This window comes from Vitis vinifera, chromosome 7 (assembly GCF_030704535.1).
Source record: "Vitis vinifera cultivar Pinot Noir 40024 chromosome 7, ASM3070453v1".
In the NCBI taxonomy this organism is placed as follows: Eukaryota; Viridiplantae; Streptophyta; class Magnoliopsida; order Vitales; family Vitaceae; genus Vitis; species Vitis vinifera.
This window is the reverse complement of record NC_081811.1, coordinates 16,469,209-16,493,616: the sequence shown is the minus strand read 5'-3', so window position 1 is coordinate 16,493,616 and position 24,408 is coordinate 16,469,209. Positions and strand designations below refer to the sequence as shown.

The 24,408-nt window shown below is 35.2% G+C and overlaps 1 protein-coding gene across 6 annotated transcripts; it reads left to right on the top strand.

The window, feature by feature from the left end:
• Window positions 1–2,596: 2,596 nt before the first annotated feature.
• Window positions 2,597–23,319, top strand: LOC100245691 (uncharacterized). 6 transcript variants are annotated; one of them, XM_059738060.1, is made up of 8 exons: window positions 2,705–2,742; window positions 4,255–4,363; window positions 6,171–6,371; window positions 6,822–6,962; window positions 19,611–19,719; window positions 19,850–19,911; window positions 22,638–22,741; window positions 22,907–23,319. In XM_059738060.1, the coding sequence occupies exons 3-8, from the start codon at window positions 6,279–6,281 to the stop codon at window positions 23,013–23,015; spliced, it is 618 nt and encodes a 205-aa protein (XP_059594043.1). In that variant the 5' UTR covers window positions 2,705–2,742; window positions 4,255–4,363; window positions 6,171–6,278; the 3' UTR covers window positions 23,016–23,319. The 6 variants fall into 6 exon arrangements, with proteins under 6 accessions (XP_059594045.1, XP_059594043.1, XP_059594044.1 ...); XM_059738061.1 differs by having other exon boundaries at window positions 2,714–2,742; window positions 4,258–4,363; XM_059738063.1 differs by having other exon boundaries at window positions 2,726–2,915.
• The last annotated feature ends 1,089 nt before the right edge of the window (window positions 23,320–24,408 follow it).

Below are 24,408 nucleotides of genomic sequence, written 5' to 3'. Positions count from 1 at the left end.
AAATCTAGTTAAAACTCATATAAATCATTCACGTATATATCAATGATAAGAAACTGGATATTTAAATATCATAAACAATATTTAAATGAGCTCAAAGTGTTAAATACATAAAAGCATATATAAAATAATAATATAATGTCAATAACGATACCTAATAATGTTCATTCTTTCAATATGTTCATTAAATGTCTTTGGTAATAATCCTTTTGTTAATGGATTTGCAATCATAAGGTTGGTGCTAATGTGTTTGATTGATACCCTTTGTTTCAAAAGTTGTTCTTTAAGGGCAAAGTATTTCACTTCCATGTGTTTAGCACCCTTTGAATACTTATCATTTTTCGAAAAGAAGATGGTTGTGGGGTTATCATAATAAATTTTCATCGACTTAGAAATATTATTGATAATTTCAAGTCTTGAAATAAAGTTTCATTGTCATAATCTATGAACAATGACCTCAAAGCATGCCACAAACTCAACTTCCATAGTGGGTGTGATAATGACAAACTACTTCATACTCTTCCATGAGATTGCACCTCCAATTGAAAAGAACAAATAGCAAAATGTGGGTATTCATATATCAACACATCCAAAATAATAAAACTTATTTCTTCAATGCAAATTATGCGATTTTTTAAATATCAAGAGAAAAATGAACAAAAAAATATATATTAAAAAATAATATAAGGTAATGTACCCTTAGCTTATGTAAAAAAAATTTACTCATATTTTTTAAAACATCATTTTTGTATTTCAACATATACCTTTTCAAATGTGTGTAACTTTTCTATAAGAGAAAAAAAGAAAAGAATATAACCTAGACTACTACAAAAACAAACAAGTAGTTAATGATTATTATAGTGATGATTTCTCCAAACTTTTGCAAGAGGACAACTAAGTTAATTATTTCAAATGATACATCACAACCAAGGTGGATTACAAAACATATAGATTATGATACAAATATATTCGTTATGCAATTTTATATTTTATCTATTTTTCTATAAGTATAACATCTTAGAGTTACAATAGTAAATATCGATTTAAATAATATATTTCAAATTGTGATGAACAACAAATTCAAAAAACAAATATATGACCTCTAAGATGAGTTTCATATATAACTTAATTACTAAATAAAAGATATAAAGAATTTAAAGCAACCATAAACATCATATTATATTAAAATAATATATTATCTATTGCTATAATCATATATAATAATATATTCTATTTATGGATTAATTAAATTATAGGTATGTTACATCATTTTAAATATTATTTTAATCAATGTAAAATTATTTATAAATAATTTAAATCAAACTAATTTAAATTTGCTCACTAATTACCTTTCCAAGTGTTATCTCTCATATTCCATTAATTCCAACAATCACCAATCTACATACACCTTCATGTGCATTACATATGCTTTCTACTAGTCATAATAAAAGTTAAAAGAATTTACATGAAATCATGATAGATAGAAAAATTTGGATAACCATTAAAAATAAATTCATATGTGAGATTCAAAATAATAAAGTCAAAAGGAAAAAAAAAACCTTTTTTTTTTAAATATTTTTTTAAAAAAATGATATTCTATGAAGTTGGTTTTTAGAGCTATAAGAAATAAAGTAAAAATTTACATGACTATGACAAAATGAATGCAAGCTACATTTGAATAAGAGAATAAATTGTGAAAAGCAAGTTAAGTAACATCATCCACGTGCACCGAACATGTTTTATTGCTAGTATATATAATTATGGCACATGTACAAAAAGCTATTACTAGGATATATAATTATGGCACTTGTGCAAAAAGCTCCTTAAAAGATTGACGCCAAGGGCATACAACGTACGCTTGGCTTAATGTAACCAAGGGCAAAAATATCAAATTTTTTGTTGATATATTGATGATATTCCGATTATTGTTAAAAGTTTTTGGCATTAAAAGCCTAGTCTGATTCAGGTGAGCTACAACTGTCTAATACGACCATACTCAACCCAACCATTTTGCCTACAACAAATAACACAACAGTCCCTTGTTAAATACAAAGATAATTTCCTCTCAGCTTTTCCGATGTGGGATTCATTTTCACCGGGATATTAGTAATCAAAAGCCTAAAAGCGCACCCCACAAGATTTAAACCTTGGCCTTGCACGTGGAATGCAAAGCCTTGACTAATAGCCTAACCTTGCCTTTCTATCATATATATATATATATATATATATATAATATTTTTATATTATAAATTATAAATTAATTAAAATAAAATTATTATAAATAAATTAACTTTAATTTTAATAATCAAATGCAAGAGAAATATAAATTTATAAATAAATATATACATTTCTTTTATATTTTTTGATATATCATAATTACATATCGTATATCCTTTAATATATATCAATTTTTTTGTTAAAATAACTTATATATGCATTATTATTTTTGAAGTTTTTTTAATATTTCTAAATTTTTTTTTTATCAAATTTCAACCATGGATACTTTGTACTAAGATTTCTATCCAAAATTTTCGTGGATATTTTGTGATACATCACGACATATATTTATAAATAAAATTGAGTTATCGATACGTCCGTGAAATCAACATTTTGATCCTTGTATTGCACGTAATCAAGTTGAAATGTTCACAAGGGTATTCTTGGAAAACACAAAAAAACGCACAAAACATCAGAAACTCCCCAATGTGACTGAGAATTCAGAGTCCCCCAGTCCATACCTCTCAGGCATGAACAATTTTCCTTTTCGAATTAGTATTCTCATGCTGTTTGTTTGCCGAGAAACTCCTAGAAAATGAAACAAAGCTTTGTTTTTTTAATGTAGTATTATGATTGAATTGGCTTTTGCGAAGATTGCGACTTTCTTTCACTTTCTTCATTTTCTCGTGAACCAGACGAAGGTTTTAGGATCTGTTATTGTCATCAATTCAAAAGTCATAGTTTCTGATATTTCCACTTTGTGAGATTCGTTTTTGTGATAAAGGTTTCCAAATCTGTGATTTAAATTAGAATATTTGATTATTGGGTTATTCGGTTGCTAATTATTGGTCAATAAGTTGTGATTTGGCTTATGCTTTGTTCAATATCATAGTTTTGAAGTTTCGTATATGAAATTGGTGTTATGTTATTGATGGAAGGTTAAGTGGGGTTTAATTTGTGAATTTAATTGGTTTACACTCTAGTTTATATAGATCCTTTTTGTTAGGAAAAAATGACTGTTGGATCTGGTGGGTGATTCAGATTTAGATATTCAAAATCAATAGCAATTCTTGAAAAATTAGATTATATTCTGTCATCCTGTGAAAATTGAGTGGCCCATTGCATGCTTACCTGCTGTTAAAGGCAATTTGAGGGGATGTTGCATACGTTGATGGAATCAGTTTTAGGGATTTCACTGAAGAGGCACCATTTTGAAATTTTATCCTCAGTCGTGCTGGCAGATTCTGGTTTGTGAAAATTCTTATTTTCAGGTGTTGTATTTGTATGTAGAAGTGTAGATAAAAGATAATGAGGCAGTATAATTTTCATTTGATGTCAAGATATGCCCTTGCAAATCTATTAATTTTATGGTTCATTAAATTTCTCTAGCCCCCTGGTTATCTTTGAATGGTTTTTTTTATACAGAATGTAGTTTAAATTATGTTTAGTGTTTGTGATTTTTATTTCTTGATTATCTTTCGGATTTTGTTTGACATTGAACCATTTGTTTCCTAAAGGGATTATACAAATTAAAATAAACATTTTTAATGCAAAAATTAATGGACTTGCCCAGGCCCGTGCATGGCACTTGGTGCTTAGTATTTCTGAAGTTACACAAAATGCTTAAGTCTTTGGTTCTTATAAGTTTGAGTTTTGGGAGCTAAAAGGGGAAAATGCTCTGGGAACTGCTTTAGGTTGTTGAATATTTGATGGGCTTTGGTATTTAGGTTTCCTTTTCTCTTTGTTGGGAACTTATCATTTTGTACAATGCAAATATGACACTAGCAAAAGATAGGAACCTCATCCATCTCTACCCTTTATTGCTCTTCTGGAAAATTCCCTTGACTTCCTAAGTCAACAACAATGCAGTATTTGTCATAATGTGTGTGGTTCATTCATTTCCATCTCCAACAATAAACCATCATTCTTCCTCTGTCATTTTAATCCTTAAAACCATCATTCTATGTTAGATGTTTCTTCTCCACTCTGAGTCATCTCACCTCTGAAATCCTTGCTGTCATTTAAATTTTTGGCAAGCAGCAGCCGTGTATTTGGATCTTGGATGAGAACTAGATCCTTTTCTGCAATCATCAGCAATCATGCTACCATTTCTCACTGGTGCGAATGATGTGGGACCTGTGAACGTAAAGTAAGTTCTACAAACCTCATCTAGCTCACATCACCTATTGAAAAGTAGAAAAGAGAAAAAGGAAAAATGACAAAGTCCATCTAGGCCTGAGCAGAGTATTAGATTGTTACTGCAGGAACTCAATCCATTCGAGATTGCATAAAATGCTCTTTAACCTTGCATCAAAAAAAGTAAAATCTAGCTCAAAACCTCTGAATTCTTAATTTTTTTTTATGTCACATGCATCCATTGCTGTTGTTGTCCCATTTCCATATCATATCATTCATTGCAAATATAGGTCTTTGAAGGTATTCAAATGAAATGGTTTTTTCCTAAGCAGCAATAGTCTAATAGAAAGCCATTGAGGCTTGACATATGGACTAGGAGGGCTGGTTCTTTAGTGTTTTGGTACCAAAAACAAGAAAGGGGGCATCTTTTTATTTTTTATTTTCATATTTTTATCTTTTTCTGTTATTGGCAAAACTAGATATAGCCTTCTATTTTTTTATGGGTACCAACAAATTAAGGCTTGTAAAGATTAAGTGATGGTTCAACTCTAGAAATCATTGAAACAAGTAGCAATACTGAAAAATTCAATGTGTTACAGAATACTAAAACTAATGACCTGCAGATGCAGTAGAAAGTGTGTAATTTAGAGTATGAGTGAGCATCCACTTATGCATGATGTATTGACATACAATTTCTTTTGTGTGTGATACACATTGACAACAACCTTTTTCTTTTTTATTTATCTACTTTTTGTGATATGTAAAGTTACTTCAAAGTTGTCTTTGGTTTTTTTTGAGACTTAATGTAATTTGAAGAAAATCACAACACTTCATTATGATATTGATTGTCATTGTATTTAACAATTTAAATTCATTATTTATTTTTTGTTGTCTAGGAGGATTAGTTGTGTTTCGGTGAACTAAAATATTTGAGAGAAAGTGAAATTTTGATGCGTATTCAAGTGAATGTTCCATTAAAAAATTAGGTCTATGATTTCATTAAAGGGTATCTTGATATTTTAAGATTTATATCTGACACCAGTTTTTTGTCAATACTTTGAGGGACTCATTTTCTTTTCTCTTCTTTTCTTTTCTTTTCTTTTTCGGTGAATAATTTTGCATATTTCATTGCTGAAATAGAAATTCTACTCTGTTATTAATCTTATATATTTCGTGAAAACAATTGGCCATAATACGGATGTCAAGATGGATTAGCAGAAAGGAATAAGAATGGTGAGGAAATGTTTGGTGAGATCATCTTCAGATGAGAGGAGCTCCTTATTGAATCAATAGCCTGTGTTGTTAGCAGGGAGCGATTTTTTTTTTTTTTTTAAATTTATTTATTTAATATTGACAAAAAAAAAAACTCTCTTTCTTGCCTATTTTAGGTGTATGCTTTGTATGTGCATTGCTTCAGGCCACTGCAACATTTTCTGGTGTATTGTGTTTTTCCTTAAAAGAAAAGAAAATGAGTGGTGATTGGGGTGATTTAAGCATGTTAAAATTAAGTATGATGATAAGCTATCCAACTTGAAATGCATTATCAACATGCAAGTTCAAGGATTGAGAAGGAAAATTGATTAAGGTAGAATGGATCTAAATTGGAATTAGCAAGAAGAAAACTGTGATGGTTGAAGAAATGGGATAGTCTATTTGAGATCATGAATTTGCTTTACTTTTACTACTGTACCTGCAAAGATTACATCTAATCACATTCTAGTCTGTTAAAACTAAAAGATAGAAAAAGAAATGGGAATCAAACCATTTAAATTGGACATCTTCTCTGTCTTGAATATTGATTTTTCTTTTTGTGTTTTCAGGATTTTAAAATGGTGAGCATGAGAAGGACCAAGTTAGACATCAGGAAATCCTCTTGCTACACTTGAACGTTAAAGGGAACGAATCATAAACAAGATTAAAAGCCAGACATGTTCTCCCTGTTTCATGGACTTTGGAAGTATCTCTTCAGTAAGGCAGAGTTTCATGTTCTTATTCTTGGAATTGACAAGGCTGGGAAAACAGTAAATATCATCATCTTATCTTCTTATGTGGAAATGAAAAGTTGCCTATGCATGCTTCTTTGTCTTGTGTGGAATGACATAAAGCTCAGCTTTATCATTAATTACTAAAATTTGGTTACCTTTCTACAAACTGTTTTGGCCCTTGATCGACCAAAAGCTAGATGACTTTGGCTTTTAAGTTCTTCATTACTTTTAATATTTTAATTTTTTATCTGTAGTATGTGCTCTCTGTGTTTGCTAAGAAAGGAGCAGAGTTTTCCTTTTTGTTTGTAGTTTAAAGGAGCATTATTCTTGTTTGAAGCATATAAGTTCAAAAAAGTCTTCTTTTAACTGTCTATTTCTGATTCATCTTTAATATTATTAATAAATTTATTTTTTCATTTTTCTTTAAAATGTTGCACATGTCTCTGGAAACTCTATTAGTACCTACTAACATATATGAATTTGTAGACTTTACTAGAGAAGTTGAAGGCCCTATACACGAACTTGGAAGGTCTCCCCCCTGATCGAATTGTTCCAACTGTGGGACTCAATATTGGTCGTGTTGAATTGTCAAATACAAAACTTGTATTCTGGGACCTGGGAGGTCAGGTATGTAAAAGGCATTCTACAACTGACAATCAAGTGGATACTCTTAGAGTTTCTCTTATTACTTTATAAAAGTCCCAACACTGTTCTCTTGAACTACAACAATAGGGTCTCATGTAATCATCTGCATTGATAACAGTTTCTGGGTTAGGCTATTTACTAGGTTTTTCACTTTTGTAATAATTATTGTTAAAATATTACACCATTTTTCTAGCACTTGGTTCTTTTGCAACATAATAGTGCTTTGTTATTTTACTGTTAATAGCCGCTAGAACAAACATGAGTGGGACTATGAATATATGTGATATTTACAACTATTCAAACTAGTGTCGCTTCTAACCTTTTTTTTTTTCTTATAAGCAATATATATATATATCATAAAAAGGTTTTTACAAAGCAGAATAGCTAAAGCTTGCTAAAGTACACCGGAAGTATACAAAGGGCTTCAAGTGAAAAAAGAAAGGAGTGGAGAGGACAAAAAATGGAAAAACCACCTGCTCAACAATTACTTAGCACTTAACCAATCAATAAAATTGATGGACATAGACTTTCCTTCTAAAAGAGGCCTAACATAATCCATAAAGGAAAGTAGAAAAGAGGATTTTAGCAAAAGATCCACATCTTCAAAAGCCCTTCAATTTCTTTTGCGCCAAATGGGCTAGAAAAGACACGAAGGGGCAGCTAACCAAGCTTTTAGCCGCCTATTTCCTAACTGGGTCCCATTCCAGCTCTAAGGCATATCCCTAAAAGGATACAAGAAGTGATGAGAAACTCATCATAGATCTCAATATATCCATCAATGTTTGATTTTTTCTTTTTGCTACTCCATTTTACTGTGGAGTTCTAGGTGCACTCAACTAGGAAATAATCTCATGCTTCTTAAGGAAAGAATTGAATTGAGTAGACATGTACTTACCACCTTGATAAGATCAAAGTGCCTGATGTGTTTACTCAATTGGTTTTCCGATTCCTCCTTAAATTCAATGAATTTATCCAAGGCATCAAACTTCCTATGCATCAAGTAAACATACCTGAACCTAGAGTAATCATCCGTAAACGTGATGAAGTACTCATACCCACCACGTGCATAGACATTAAAAGGCCTACACATGTCAATATGCACCAAGTCCAAACACTTCTTGGCTCTATATCCTTTAATAGTAAAGAGCTTCTTGGTCATTTTGCCTTCTATACAAGATTCACAGATTAAAAGATCTTTTGGAATCAAAGAGGGTAATATTCCAAATTTAACCAGTTTGGATCCTATTTAGATTAATATGACCTAGGATCAAGTGTCAAAGTTGTGTTTGATTAATGATAGGTTTCTTTTTACTTATCAAAAAAAAAATTAATGATAGGTTTCTTTCTCTTAAGTGAGTTATGATAATTCTCATTACTTAACAAATTAGATAATGGAGTCACACAATAAAGATTATTTATCAGTAATCCAAAGCATATAAATGAATCATTTAAATTAATAAAAACATGTTTATTTACAAAAACCATTGAATAATTTAGTTTACATAAACTGGAAACCGAAATTAAGTTCTTTCTAGATTCAAGAACATAAAGACAATCTTTGAATTCCAGAAAACAACTATCATCTAAGATAAAGGTAGCATCTCCGACTGCCTGCACAACAATCCTCGCTTTAGAAGCTAATGTAAGGTACATGTCCCCATCATTCAACCTTCTCCTTAGTTGAAACCCTTATAAAGAATTATAGACATGGTCAGTGGCCTCGGAATGTATCCATTAAGAATTAGTGGAATCCACCACTAAACATGATTAAGCCAAAAGAGATTAATGGATGCATGACTGTCTCTTTAGGAAAATTGGGCACTCCTTTTTCCAGCGAGCTTTCTTATCATAGAGGAAGCACTTGCCCTGACACTTGCTCTTTTTCTTCTTCCCCTTGCCCTTGAACTTTCCTTTTTCCTTTGTAGTCTCTGAAGTGGTCTTCTTCTTCTAGCTAGAAGATCTTGAAGAACCCATGATTGCCATATGAATGTCCCTTTATTTCTTGAGAATCTCCTCTATTATTTGGAGTTCTCTCATCAATTCAAGTATGCTTATCACCAACTTATTCATAGAATAGTTGAGCTTGCATTGCTTGAAAGAATCCAACAAGGTCTTTAGAACCATGTCAACTTAGGTTTCCCCATTGATCTTAGTTTGAAAGATCTCCATCTCGTTAAAGAGTCAATCATACGAATCATATTATCTCTAATAGGAGTTCCTTCTCACATCTTAACATTCATAATAGTCTTAAGAGCAGTTTGTCTAATTGGCCTACCTTTACCCCCAAACATCTCATGGAAATTGGTAAAAATATCTTAAGTTGTTGGCATAGACACATGTCGGTGCTGCAACACATTATACAAAGACCCAAGTATGATGTACTTGGTCTTCTGATCTGCCTTTTGTCAACTCTGATAACCATCCTTGTCCTCCTAAATGGAATGTTCATTAGAGGGAGATGAAACAAATTCTTGAGTTACCCATTTTAGCTTATTTGAAATGCATTCTATATCCAAATTCCTTTTTCAATCCACATAATTTGGTCTGATCAATTTGTTAGTAATGAGAATCAGGTTAATTGGATTGTACGACATGATATCTATAACAAAAATAAATCATGCATTAATTAATTCAACACTCACAACAAGCAAGTAATAATTTCGCAAAAATGTAGAGCTCTTAAAACTACATATCTATTTAAAAGGTATCCTACTATCATAAGAATCAAGCCTATGGTGGGGTAGTCATGACCTTATTATTAGACACCACCCCTTCAAATTGATCTCATTGCCTTAGCTATAAAGGTATTTTAAGGCAAGATCAACATGCCTTTCATTTAGCCCATGGACTATCCAACTTAAGTGTGTGCTCATTGTCCTTGACATCCATGTCATTAAGTAAAGAACTCCACTAGGGGGTAAGGGGGGTTGGTAGCTCCCACTACAGACATGTCTAGTCTCATTTTAATGTATAGTCCATATCCCTTGATTCCTGGGGCCTAGTCCATCAATGGGGTGATGATGAACCGAAATCAAGACGGGTTCGACAATGGAGGCCATGGGCTTACCTAGGGCCTTCTCCCATTTAATCTTTTAGAGTTAAGAACTTTGTTTAGAAATAGTAAATCTTTAATGGATTAAATATTCTCCATGAAAAATTTCCCAAATATGTTAATTTCCTAAATTGGAAGCTTAATGTAAAGAGGAGAATCGAATTTAGAAAAACCTTTTCAAAATGAAAAGTCTTCTTTTTCTATTCATTATTAACAATTTAAATAAACACTACAAAAATTGAAAAAAATTGAAAAATATTTTATTTCAATTAATTACTATTTACCCATTTTGGTAATCCTTCTTAATTATAATTTGTCAATCATAAAATTAAAATATATATTTAATTTGTCTGTCATGAAATTGCTAAAATAAACTTATTTTTCTAAATTGGAATCTTGTGCAAAAAGGAAAATATTATTTTATAAAGATTTAGAAAAATAAGAGCCCTTTCATAAAATGGAAAATTTTCATTCTTAGAGATTTCAAAATTTTGATAAGATTCTAAGTAAAATTAAAATCCTTAAGGATTAATTTAAAAAAGAAAGTAAGCTCTTATCCTTTTCCTAAAAAGATTAATTAAAATCTTTATGGATTTCCAACTATGCACATTCCAAATAAACAAGTCACCTATTTTGGAAAAATTGCATGAAAAAATATCTCCTTGAGGATACCAAAATGTCCAAATTATGCCAAAAACATATATATATATATAACATAGTAATCACAAAAGGAAATAGAATAAAATATTTCTGATGCCCTTAGGGATCCAGTTGCATATTTGGTAATTAGATTTTAACAAAATCCAAATTACTAAAATTACCATAATAATCCTGTAACAAAAAATTAGGATTAGTTAACCAAAAACTCTAAAACTGTTACAAAAATCCAAAATTGCCATTTTTGTTGTTGCCCTTTTCCTTACTGTTGCCTCTAGCGCCTTGAACGCTTTAGTGCTAAAAGTGACAACTCAAGGGCTAATCTAAGCGCTCAAGCCCTACTCCCTATTGCAACACACTTGTGGTTATTTATGCCATGGATTCCGGCTGTTTTTCCTTCAGAAAACATACCCTGGCTGCTTGATTTCTCCACCATGGACATTATTGAAGTCATGGGCTGCTTCTTCATCTTCTTTTGGGTTACAAAGATGGGAAAAATACAAATTTTACATAGGAAACAAAACCTATGCTCCATCCATTTGGGGCCTACAATCCATCTATCAAAAGGAAAAACTTTTTACAAATGAAAGATATTCCTATGCTCCTAACCATGGAACTTACAACCCAATCTAGATAAATAAACAATTTTTCATAAGAAACAACAATTACATTCAATATGTGGACCATTAACCATCACATACATTCATCCCTAGGGCCATGAGATGAGTTAAATAACCCTTCAAAACAGAGTTAGCATACCTTGGAGCAGATCTAACATGCAAAAACATATCCTAAGGCTTTGATACTAGTTTTTGGGAACTTTGAATTACTCTGTTCTCTAGCCTTGGATCATAGGTGTATGCTTCTTACCATAGGCATCTCTAAATCTATCACAATAGAATAACATGGCTATAAATACCAAAAAAAAATAGATTTAGAGAGTATAGAGATCATACCTTTGATCTGGATGTTTCCAGATTGTCTCTAATCCAATGAAGACGTCATAGAGGAATCCGAAACTGTAGAAAACTCTTTGGAGCTTGTCTACCTGATGCTCTTCTACTCGATCATTCCTCACAAGGATCTAGGCACGAGAAAAGGATGGGCTTTCCTTTCTAGAGAGGGGCTAGGGTTACTCTCTCTTGAAGCTATCTGGAAGACAGAATGGCAAAAACTTGAAGCCTTAACCCCTATGGGGGTATTTATAGGCTTTCTTGTGGGTTTAAGTAATTTGAGCCTAAATTGAGCTTGAGTCACCTAATCCAGTCCACTTGGTCCTAATTAATTAATTGTATTAGGTTTTGTTGAGAGAGAGAGAGAGAGAAAGGAGAAAAACCTTATTCACATTCATTGTAATCTCTACTTACAATTGAGAGATATATATATACAAGGCTAGGAGTCCTAACTACCATACATGTGACCTATATTAACAAGGAAAGATAGTATACTATACATACATTATATTCAACACTCCCCCTCAAGCTGGAGCATATACGTCATATGCACCAAGCTTGTTACAAATATATTTAATCCTAGGACCTCTGAGAGATTTAGTGAAGATGTCTGCTAGTTGATCATTTGAATTGACAAAACTTGTAGCAACACATCCTGATGCGATCTTCTCTCTAATGAAATGACAGTCAACTTCAATATGCTTGGTCCTTTCATGAAAGACTGGATTGGATGCAATATGTAATGCGGCCTGGTTATCACAGATGAGTTTCATCTGTTCATCCTTTCCAAATCTCAACTCCTGAAGAAGATGTCTCAACCATATGAGTTCACATGTTGCCAAAGCCATAGCTCGATACTCGGCTTCAGCGCTAGATCTGGCCACTACATCTTGTTTCTTACTCTTCCAAGATATTAGATTACCTCCAATAAAAACACAGTACCCTGAAGTGGAACGTCTATCTGTGGGTGAGCCAGCCCAATCTGCATCTGTGTAACCAACAACTTGAGTATGACCTCTGTTCTCGTACAATACACCTTGGCCTGGTGTACTTTTGATATATCGAAGAATACGGATTACGGCATCCCAATGGCTATCACATGGTGACTGTAGGAATTGACTAACAACACTCACAGGAAAAGAAATGTCTGGACGAGTAATGGTGAGATAGTTCAATTTACCTACGAGCCGTCGATATCTCCCGGGGTCTCCTAAAGGCTCCCCCTGTCCTGGTACAAGTTTGACATTCGGATCCATAGGTGTGTCTACCGGTTTACAGTCTAACATACCGGTTTCTTCCAGGATGTCTAAAGCATACTTCCTTTGGGAAAGGACCACACCAGAACTGGATTGAGCTATCTCAATTCCCAAGAAATACTTGAGTTTCCCCAAGTCTTTGGTCTGAAAGTGGGTAAAAAGATGTTGCTTTAGTTTCTGAATACCATCCTGATCACTGCCTGTAATGACGATGTCGTCCACATAAACCACCAGATAAATACACTGCCCCAAGGAGTTATGATGATAAAAAACTGAATGGTCTGCTGTACTGCGAAGCATGCCAAACTCTTGAACAACAGAACTAAAACGGCTAAACCATGCTCGAGGAGATTGTTTCAAGCCATATAGAGAGCGGCGTAACCTGCACACTAAACCAGACTCCCCCTGAGCAACAAAACCAGGAGGTTGCTCCATATAAACTTCCTCAGCAAGATCACCATGAAGGAAGGCATTTTTAATATCCAACTGATAAAGAGGCCAAGAACACATAGCAGCCATGGACAGAAGCAAGCGGACAGAAGCAATCTTGGCAACAGGGGAGAATGTGTCACCATAATCAGAACCATAAACTTGAGTATAGCCTTTAGCAACTAAGCGGGCCTTAAGGCGATCAACCTGACCATCAGGACCAACCTTAACTGCATAGACCCAACGACAACCAACTGTAGATTTACCAGAGGGTAAAACAACAAGATCCCAAGTGCCATTAGAGTGCAGAGCAGCCATTTCATCCACCATTGCCTGTCGCCAGCCTGGATGGGAAAGAGCTTCATGGGTGCTCTTTGGAAGAGAAACAGAGGATATAGCAGAAACAAAAGCAGAATAGGGTGAAGATAATCGATGATAACTCAAAAAATTGTAAATAGGATGAGGATTACGAGTAGAGCGAGTACCTTTCCGAACAGCAATGGGTAAGTCATTAGGAGAAGGCAGAGCCGGGGCAGGTGAAGCCGAAGGGATAGGAAGTGAGTCAGCAGGTGCCTCAGGAAAAGGGAGAGGAGCAACGACACGAGGGCGACGATGATAAACCTAAAGTGGTCGAGGGGGCATAGCATCAGGTGGGGAGACAATGGGAATGGGCAAGACTTCAGAAACAGGAAGAGACTCAGAAGTGGTGGAAAAGAATGGTGAGTCCTCAAAGAAGGTGACATCAGCGGAGATAAAGTACCGATGAGTCTCAAGGGAATAACAACGATAACCCTTCTGAAGTCTGGAATATCCCAAGAAGAGGCACTTCATGGCTTTGGCGGAAAGCTTGTCCTGTCCAGGAGTGAGAATATGAACAAAGCAAGTACAACCAAAGACACGAGGAGGAAGGAAATAAAGTGGTTGGTCAGGGAAAAGAAGGGAGTGAGGAATCTGATCGTGTAAGACAGAGGAGGGCATACGATTAATCAAATAACAAGCGGTAAGAACAGCGTCCCCCCAAAAACGAAAAGGAACATGATTATGGAGGAGGAGAGTACGAGCTGTCTCAACAAGATGTCGATTCTTGCGTTCAGCTACCCCATTTTGTTGAGGAGTATGAGCACAAGAAGACTGATGAAGAATCCCATGATGAGACATAAACGAAGTAAATTGGGCTGAAAAATATTCCCTGGCATTGTCACTGCGTAACACACGAATAGAAATATTGAACTGGGTTTGGATTTCAGTATAAAATTTCTGGAAAATAGAGAATAACTCAGCTCGATTTTTCATTAAGAATAACCAAGTACATCGAGAATAGTCATCAATGAAAGTGACAAAATACTGAAATCCTAAAGTAGACGCAGTCCGACAAGGACCCCAAACATCAGTGTGGACAAGCTCAAAAGGAGACTTTGCCCGATTATTCAAACGCTTTGGGAACGAGACACGAGTATGTTTCCCAAGCTGACATGACTCACACGGAAGCGACGACAAAGTGGAAAAACGAGGAACCATCTTCTGGAACTTGGAGAGACTAGGGTGGCCCAGACGATTGTGAATGAGGAGAGGAGCATCAGTGGAAATGCAAACTGCAGGAGATGAATCTGAGGTGAGGTGATAGAGGCCTTGAGACTCACGTCCTATGCCAATCGTCTTCCCCGTACTCCGGTCCTGCAAGGTCACAAATTTATCAGAAAAGGTAATAGAGCAATTAAGAGTACGAGTGATTTTGCTGATGGAAATAAGATTAAAAGGACATTCAGGAGTATAAAGGACAGAAGTGAGAGGTAGAGAAGGCAAAGGAAGGGCCAAACCAATACCTTTAGCCACAGTTTGAGAACCATTAGCTAAGGTAACAGTAGGTAAATCAGAGGTAGTAGTAATAGAGGAGAAAAGATCCTTATTACCAGATAGGTGATCAGATGCTCCAGAATCTAGAATCCAGGGTCCAAGAGAAGATGTGTGGGTAAGGCAGGCAGAGGCATTACCAGGCTGGGCAATAGAGGCAATAGAAGCCTGAGATGTCTGAGATGCGGAGGAGCTCGGAGGCTGAGGCAGCGGAGAATCAGAGGACTGGGCCATATGGGCAGTGCGAGGAGGTCTTCCATGTAACTGATAGCAACGATCGCGAGTGTGGCCAAGTTTATTGCAATAGGTGCAATGAGGACGTTGGCCTCTACCTCGGGTACCACTGCGTCCTCCTCGAGAGGTAGTTTGAGAAACTAACACAGAAGAATCTGAAGCGCTATCAGATGGCAAAGTCTGAGTGGACGAGATACGGAGGAGGCGAGCAAACACATCATCCAAGGACGGAACTGATGAACTACCAAGAATCTGATCACGAATAGGCTCAAGATCCGGACGGAGGCCGATAAGAGTAAGGACCATGAAGAACTTGTCAAGCTGTGTTTGTTGAGCCCCAACATCAGGAGTAAGAGGCATCACAGTCAAGAACTGCTCCTTAAGAGAGGCAATCTGGCCAATATAAGTAGATAGATCCAAGTCCTGTTGGCTGAGATGGACAATAGCAGAAGCCACCTTATAAAGACGCTGGATATCATTCGTGTATAATCCTTTGGCCTGAGTCCAAAATTTAAAACAAGTTTTATAGGCCTGAAGATGAAGAAGAATTCGGGGATCAACCGATTGCCATAATACACTACACAACTGTGCATCTATCTTCCTCCACTGTACGCGGTCGACCTCAGGGATATCTGCCTCCTGTGTAATCAAGTGATCCTCATATCCTTGACCCATAAACCAAAATTCAACAGAGGCAGACCAGGAAAGATAATTTTCACTCCCGACTAATTTCTCCGAAGTAATCATAGGAGATCCAGATATGACAGAGGAAAAAATGGAAGCTTTAGTAGCCATATCCACTTATCTGGAGAATGAAGTATGTTTGGATCGAAGAGAGCCCTAATACGGCTTCAGATTGCAGCGTGGCACCACCGAAAAAGGGAGACGGCCTCAGATCGCGATGTGGTACCACCAGAAAGGGAGAAGAACACTTCCCAAGGCACGTGCAGGGATTGGAGTGGAGAAAAAGTGGTCGGAGCTTCGCCGGAAAGACTGTTTGGAGGGCCGACGGAGACAAAAATCCCCAAAAGAGGTACGTGCAGGGCTCGGATGGGAGAACCAGGGAGGTGGGAAGGCTGATCGGCGTCAGGCGAAGCTGTAGGAGGAGGCGCGTCGCCGGAAAAGCTCTCACGCGCCCCCACGCGCCGGCGCGTGAGATTCAACCGCCGGCCGGAAAATTGCGCGTGGCCGGCGCGTGGCTGCTCTTTTGGTGCTGGTGCCTTCACAAAAGTTGGAGATCTTCTCCAGGCGCTCCTTCTGGTATGGTCGGTGTCGGAAAAATAGGTCGCCGGAAAATTTCGCCGGAAAATTTCGCCGGAAAATTTGCCAGCGGTGAGTGGTTTCTAACGACGATCCGACTGACCGGAAAGTATTGGGAGATGGGGAAGGTGACCGGAAAGAAACACGGTCACCGGAAGGTTTCCCGGAGTTGATGACACGGAAAACAGGAAAGAATTAGGTTTTCTTCCTTGGCTCTGATACCATGTTGAGAGAGAGAGAGAGAGAAAGGAGAAAAACCTTATTCACATTCATTGTAATCTCTACTTACAATTGAGAGATATATATATACAAGGCTAGGAGTCCTAACTACCATACATGTGACCTATATTAACAAGGAAAGATAGTATACTATACATACATTATATTCAACAGGTTTTAATTAATTAATTAGCTCAATCCAAAAAGACAATTCATAAGATTTAGTATAACATTGCATTTTTATCAAAATACCCTTGTGCACACTTATGAACTTAAAACCTAAATCCCTCAAAACAAAAGTGCAACTATGATTTAGGAGCTCGAGCAAGGACCATTGGGACCCATAAGGAAATGCTAGTTCCTTCATAATCCAATTTTGAAGTTGATTCAACATTCCACCAAAGAGAATCAACTACACTTCAGTATCTTATATAATTACAATGAAGCGAATGTTTGGGTTCGTGACTTACCATCTACTACATACAGACTCTCCATGAACTGGTGTCCATAGTCTAATAATGTAGTATTATCACCTATCAAGATTACCTCTTCAATCCTTGAGTTACAAATCCAAGATCCATGTATTATGTGATCAATTGACATACTCTAGCTCCAAGGAGCATATATCAAATTCCACTAAATGAAATGCTATGAGCATAGTCTTCTAGATCATGTCTTTTGGATCACCCCAATGGGTCACACGGTTTCAATCCTATGAGATATCATGGTGCCTTTATTAAGAATATCTATTGCCACTAGCCTCAATCAACAGTGACCCAATTCATATAAATATATGACCACATTAGGGTCTCACCCATAGGTCAAAATCTATTGCTAACTTTAGCACAAGTTTAATATTCTTTCAAGGTTAAGAGTCCTTTTAGCATAGTATCTTGGTGAATCATGACAATTGATAGTCTTACATCATGATTCACCATAGATCCTATCCAATGCATAACCGTATATACTAGTGCCTTCACCATGAAAAACCTATCTCGGAGGCCAAGACAAACCACCCTTCCAACTAGGAGGTAGTATACTACAATCTTTATTGGATTGTCCAAGTCCAGAACCGATTGTGAACTACTTATTAACTTACAAGGAAACCATGACTTATATCTTATGTACAATACATAATGTGTCCAAGTCATGTACACAATGTAAGAAATATGAACATGTATGCTTAGATAAACAATTAATGCATAAGGGATAATAAAAGGAATAAGATTTATAAATAAATAAATATATTAATGAGTCTAAAATTGTTACATCATATCATGTTTTTCAAGGCTTTATCCCAATATATATATGGTTGAGACTTGGATGATACCTAATTGTCTTTAAGCTCCCAACTTTTGTTTTTGATTAATGAAAAAATTCTTGGAAAATGATTTCGTAGTTATATGTCTTTCATGAACCTAAAAATTCATCTCGACTATTAAATACAAATGCCCCTAATTATCTCTAATAATCATTACTTCGATCCTGAAGGTCAACATAATAGGACCGAAATCCTATGATGTTATTCCTTTCTAATGTATCCAAAGCATAATATCACAACCTGCTCAAAATAACCATTGCTTAGCTTTTAAAGGAGATTAGGAAGTTTGTAATTATGTGGAGTCATCTACACATCTTTATTGGTGGAGTGTAGAAGATTCTAGAGAAGCCTAAAGACATCCATACATCTCTATAGAAAAAGGAAAGATAAGGGAAAGGTGTGAAGTAGTCTAGAAAGTTCCAAAGATCTCTTGTACATATCATGTTCATAGCTTTTGTGTAGGATATTTTAGAGAATTCTAGAGTAGAGGGGAACCTTTGAGGGTCTAAGAGCTCCATAGGTGTCTATAAATATAAGATGACCTCATTTGACCAAGACACCAAGCACTTAAGAGCATTCCTAGCAATGTAAAGCATTCTTGTTGAATTCAAGTTTCATTCTTCCAAACTCTCTAACTGTTGCTCCCTTTGTTGTTCTCAACTTCCAAGTCGTATGCTTTGCTTAGCATAACAAGCTAAGGATTGGGGAAGGTTAACTTAGTAACGTCGAGTGGCTTGAGTTGTCTAAGTGTCACTTGTGAGTTTAGGAAACACCTAAGTCCGTACCAATAGGTTTGCTTTGAAAACTCTAATTTCTTCAAAGTAATAGCACTGAAGGCATGACTCAGCCAATTATATATTTATTGAAATTGATTTAATTAAATCCAAAGCCTAGGGGACAAATAATACATATGATTTTATTAATACATATTTTAAAGGGCTAAGTTGGTCAGTTGGTTAGCTACCCATTGATCACATAGAAGACTGGGTTTGATTCATGGTCCTGGCTCTCTCCTCTTCTTTCATTTTATGGTATTGATCACATAGTGTTCTATAAAAGGTATCAAAGTTGCATGGTTGTATGCAATGCAAAAGGGCCTTGGATCTCAAGACAATATAAAGGAAAATGTATGTACTACATAGGTCTTTCTTATACTCTTCAAAGACAATTTCTTTCTTTTGATCTGCATAAGCTCCCTTTACTAGAAACTGTAGAAATGTAGTGAGCAATAAAAATTCCAGGCTTCAGCAAGCCTGTATCTGCTAGATTCTAGGTTTCTGAATGTCTATGATTCAAAACACGGAGCTAAATGAAAAAAACTGTTTCAAGTACTATGTTTTGGGGTTACTTTGAAGTTCTTTTCACTGATACAAGATTTTTTTTTTTTTTTTTTGTCAGCCCAGTCTTCGGTCAATTTGGGAGAAATATTATGAAGAGGCACATGCTGTGGTATTTGTAATTGATGCTTCTTGCCCGTCACGTTTTGAAGATTCAAAATCAGCATTGGGTAAGTAATTTGCAATTATTTAATGTTGTAGAACATATGGTGCTGTTTTAATACTGATCAATTTTACCACTACTTGGGAGTTTTGAATTGAAATTACAATGATGCATTAGATATTCAATTTGATTATCAGAAAAAGTTATCCGGCATGAGGATTTGCAAGGAGCTCCACTTTTAATACTGGCAAACAAGCAGGTGAAATAAACTCTTGGACCTTTTTGGATCAAAGAAAGTCATTATGAATCTTTATGCTAATATAATCATATATAATGGTGAATTTGAACTTGAGTGTGTAACAAGACAAGAATTTGAACCATATCGAGATTTTATTTTGTAGTGGGCATTTCTTCTGTGTGCATGAATCTTCCTAGATGAACTTTATACAGGCGCGTGTGTGTGTGTTATAGTTTCTTTGTTCTTTCTACAGAAATCCTTATTTTTATTTATTTTTTGGTAGGCAAACAAAAAAAGTATTAAAGAATGCCATCAATAAAAGGGGATGCACCCAATGTATATAGGGGTATCCAAGAGGCACCACTTGAAGAGAAAAACCCAGTGACACCTAGATATAAACAACAAAAACATGAGCCAGTATTTACAATTTATGTCATCAATATAATTCTATAAAGAACAATTCTTCCTCCCCAATGGCACTTCAGACCACTTCAAAAGGGATTTAATAAGGATCTCCTACAAGTTTTGGTTTGGACGCTCTTCCTTGTTTAAGATCCTTCTATTTTTCTCACGCCACATGCACAAAAACAAGCAGTATGGAGCCATGCTCCATTCCTTCCTCCGTCTTTTACCTATACCCATAACCTTGTAATCTAAAAGGAGCTCTTTCGAAAAATCTGGGAATGCCCACTGCAGTAAAAAATTGCTAATAATAGCTCCCACAACTTTCTAGCCCTAAACCATTGGATGAGGATGTGATTTACATATTCTCATTTTACAAAGACTGCATGTGTTGCCACTGATCATCCTCTCCTTATAAGGGGATCAATGATTAGGATCTTTCTCTGCACTACCTCCCAAGTAAAGAAACAGGTTCCAATGGGACACAGGTGGCCCAAATTTCTTTGGCAAGGAATAGAACTAGATTCAAATTTCTTTGGCAAGGAATAGCACTAGATTCTTATCACATAACAAATTGTAGAAAGATTGCACATGGACAGTCCTCTTTTTTTCCTCCCTTCAAAGTAAATTATCCTTCCTTTCTTCTTGCAATCTCACCTCATTGATGAGCTCCTTATACTGATCCACTTCCCCTTATTCCCAATCCTAAAAATATTTTCTAAAAAGAAGGGACCAAGAGTTTACCCCCTTCCCTGCCACCCACAAGTTAGCTATTGTTGCATTCTTGGAAGAGGGAAGCTTGAACAGCTGAGGATGCCTCCATTGTGGCACTCACCCACCCATCTATCCAGCTAGAACTTAGTCTGACACCATTCCTAACTAGAATAGAAGTTCTGAGGTTGAATTCTTCCTGTCCTCCTTTAATTACTTTCCATAAGCCCACTCCTTCCACTTCTCCATAATTGCCTTGGATTATCCTCCTCCACAGGCTCCATTAGCCTTACAATCCTTTATTAAGAACATCCATCTTTCTGATGCCCAAGCCTCCGGTCCTCTTATCCTTGCTTACTGTCCCCCCAGTTCATGAAGTACAATTCTCTCCTTGGAATGATTCTCCCACAAAGTTCTTTGATATTTTTCTTATCTGCTCCTTACTTTCCTGGTCATCATGAAAAGGACATGAAATATATGGGAAAGCTTGAGAGAGTACTCTAAATGAGGGTTAATCTTTCTTCCTTCTTCAGGTGCTATTTCTTCTAAGAGGTCAATCTCCTCTTAAATCTCTCAACTGAATCCCACCCTATGTAAGACATATGAAATGCTCCCAGAGGTTGCTCAAGGCAGGTGGAAGGGAGGTGTCTAACTTTACAACCAAAACAAGGAAGCCCATTTGTCATCACCAACCAGAGTCATGTCACCCTTCTGCAGATTTGACTTTCAAACCTAATATGTGTGCAGAACATATGAGCACCAATATCCAATATCTCAGCTGCTTAATTTTAGCCTCACAAAAAAGTGTCATCTGAAAGTAGTAAATGAGGGACATCCAACTCTACTCCACCTTACCTTATACCTTGAAGCCACTTAATAAGCTCCTTGACTGCTTGGGGATCAAGCAACTGAGAGCCTCCATAACTAGAACAAACAGGTAAAGGGGGAGAGGGTTCCGTTGCCTTAAATGTCTAGATATGTGAAAAAACTTCATAGGGGAACCATTTACTAGAACAAACATTCTCACTAAAGAAATGGAGAAGTGAATCCACCTCAACTATCTTAACCCAAAACCCAGTTTTTCCATGACTGATTGGAGAAGATTGCAATTTAAATGACTAGGCTTTTTCTATATCCAGCTTGCACACTAAGCCTAGCCTAGAGCTTCTTTTTCTCGAGTCTATAGTCTTAAGGCTGCTTCTAAGATTTGACTGCCATCCACAAATGCATTTTGAGGCCCTGAAATACCCACCTTACCAATCACCTTTTTCATTCAATTCACCAAAACCTTAACTAGGAATTTATAATATATTACTTTCACATTTATGAATATTTTTATTTCCTTTTATTTGCAACATTTGTTTAAATCTGCTATACTCCCGGTAATCTGGTGGCTGATGAGATGGAAAAGAAGGTGCTTAACAAATGATTACAAATTCTTTATTTGTTAAATATTCTAATCATTTTCATTTCTTTTCTTCTGAAAACCAAACAATGTGATTCCATTTTCTCATGTCTTTCCTTTGTGCTTCAAACAAAAATAGTCACATTATTGTCAATCACTTTAGAGAACCAGACTTCGTGATACTGTTTTCTTATACAGCTTTCATATTGTGCTTTAAATAATATGGCAGGATCTTGATAATGCTGCATCTTCTGACGAATTAGCTCGGTATCTAGATCTCAAAAATTTGGATGAAAGGATTTACATGTTTGAAGCTGTTTCAACATTTGATGGGTCAGTAGACAACTCACCCTGCTAAAATGTTTATGATTGTTATTTCTCCTAGTATAATAGTACTATAGAAATAAAAGTTCTTACAATATCTGAGATTGAAGTGTTCCTGAAACCAAAATGGGACAAACAATAGAGAGTAACATGAGAATTGCAACTTGATTGCAGGATGGGGATTAAAGAGAGCATGGACTGGCTGGTGGAGGTTATGGAGAGAAGCAAGAGAACCGAAATGTTGAGAGTTCGTGCAGGCGTGACAAGCCCAGCATCTGCTTAGAAAACACTAAATCAACTCAGCTTGTGTCTTTCACTGCTTCCGAAACTTGTGTAGAGAACCAGAGGTTGAGCTTTTATCTTGCATGATTAAAACTTAAAATCTTTTACATACATCTTTGGCTAAGTATTACTCCTGGTATAATTTTATGTGAAATTGCTTATGAAAAAATAATTCTGGGTGAATATTGAGTCAATATTCCTTTCTGTGAACTACCTTGTTTGGGGTATTTCTGGGTTTCCGCAGAAACCGATTGGGAAACAAGAAAATTCAGTTATAAATTTATAATAGCAGAAGAATTTGTGCACTCAGGGTTTTTTTTTTTTTTTTTTTTTTTTCCCAAATTCAATTTTTATATTTTATTTTTATTTTAGAATATGACGTTTGTTGGTTCAATTAATTACCTTATTTTACTATTTTACTTTTAAAAATTATGATAACATTTATTACAACGCATATGAAGCAATAAATTTTCCTAAGGGGATAAAAAGAAACAACAAAAGAAAATATAAATATAAAAATAAATATATTAATATGTTAATTGAATGATAGTATAGTTATTTATGAAGTAATCACTAGAATGAAACCTTGTTGATGTGGAGGGTGTAAATCTATTTTTGTCATACAATGTTATTAATGTAGGATGTATATTTTGAAAAAAGGCAATTGCTGCAAGCTTTCCTTATAAATTTTTCTATCTTTCAAATCATTTTGAGACTTCTTTTATTTTAGCAATTAGGTGCATGTTTACCGGGTTTCTCTCCCTAACATCCTAGATTTTTGGATAGATTTTTTTTTTTGAATAAAAAATATAAATAAAATAATTAAAAATTCAAATAAACTCAAAACAAGTAAGGAAAAAAACTTTAATTACATTAGCAAGGTTGTATAGCAAAGCTTGGAGAAAATGTAAGGACTAAATTTTTGTTAAGGAAGGTTAATGTAGAGGATTGAAGTATTATATTAGATTTTAATAATTGAATACATTTTTCTAAATATAATTTTAGTAAATTTTTCTAACTCTTGTAGTTGAATTAATTCTCCTAAAATCATAAATTTCATAACTTTTATTAAAATTTGAAACTTAATTTATGTAATTAAAAGTACCTGGGAAATCAAGGATATAGTTAATTAAATTAAAATAAATAATTTTAGGGGATACATGGAACATCTAGAGTGTAGAGATTTTAAGGTCAATATTGTTATTCTTGTATCTATTAAGGGTATTTTTGGTACTCTATGGAGATGAGAAGGGCATACACTAAATGAAAAAAAATCATCATTTTTTCTCCTCTTCTCCTAACTCTTTGAGTTCTTCTCTCCTCCATTTTGGTGGCAAGGCTTCAAAGATGCATTGAAGAAAAGCAAGGGTTAAAAGAGGTTTCTAAGTGTTAAG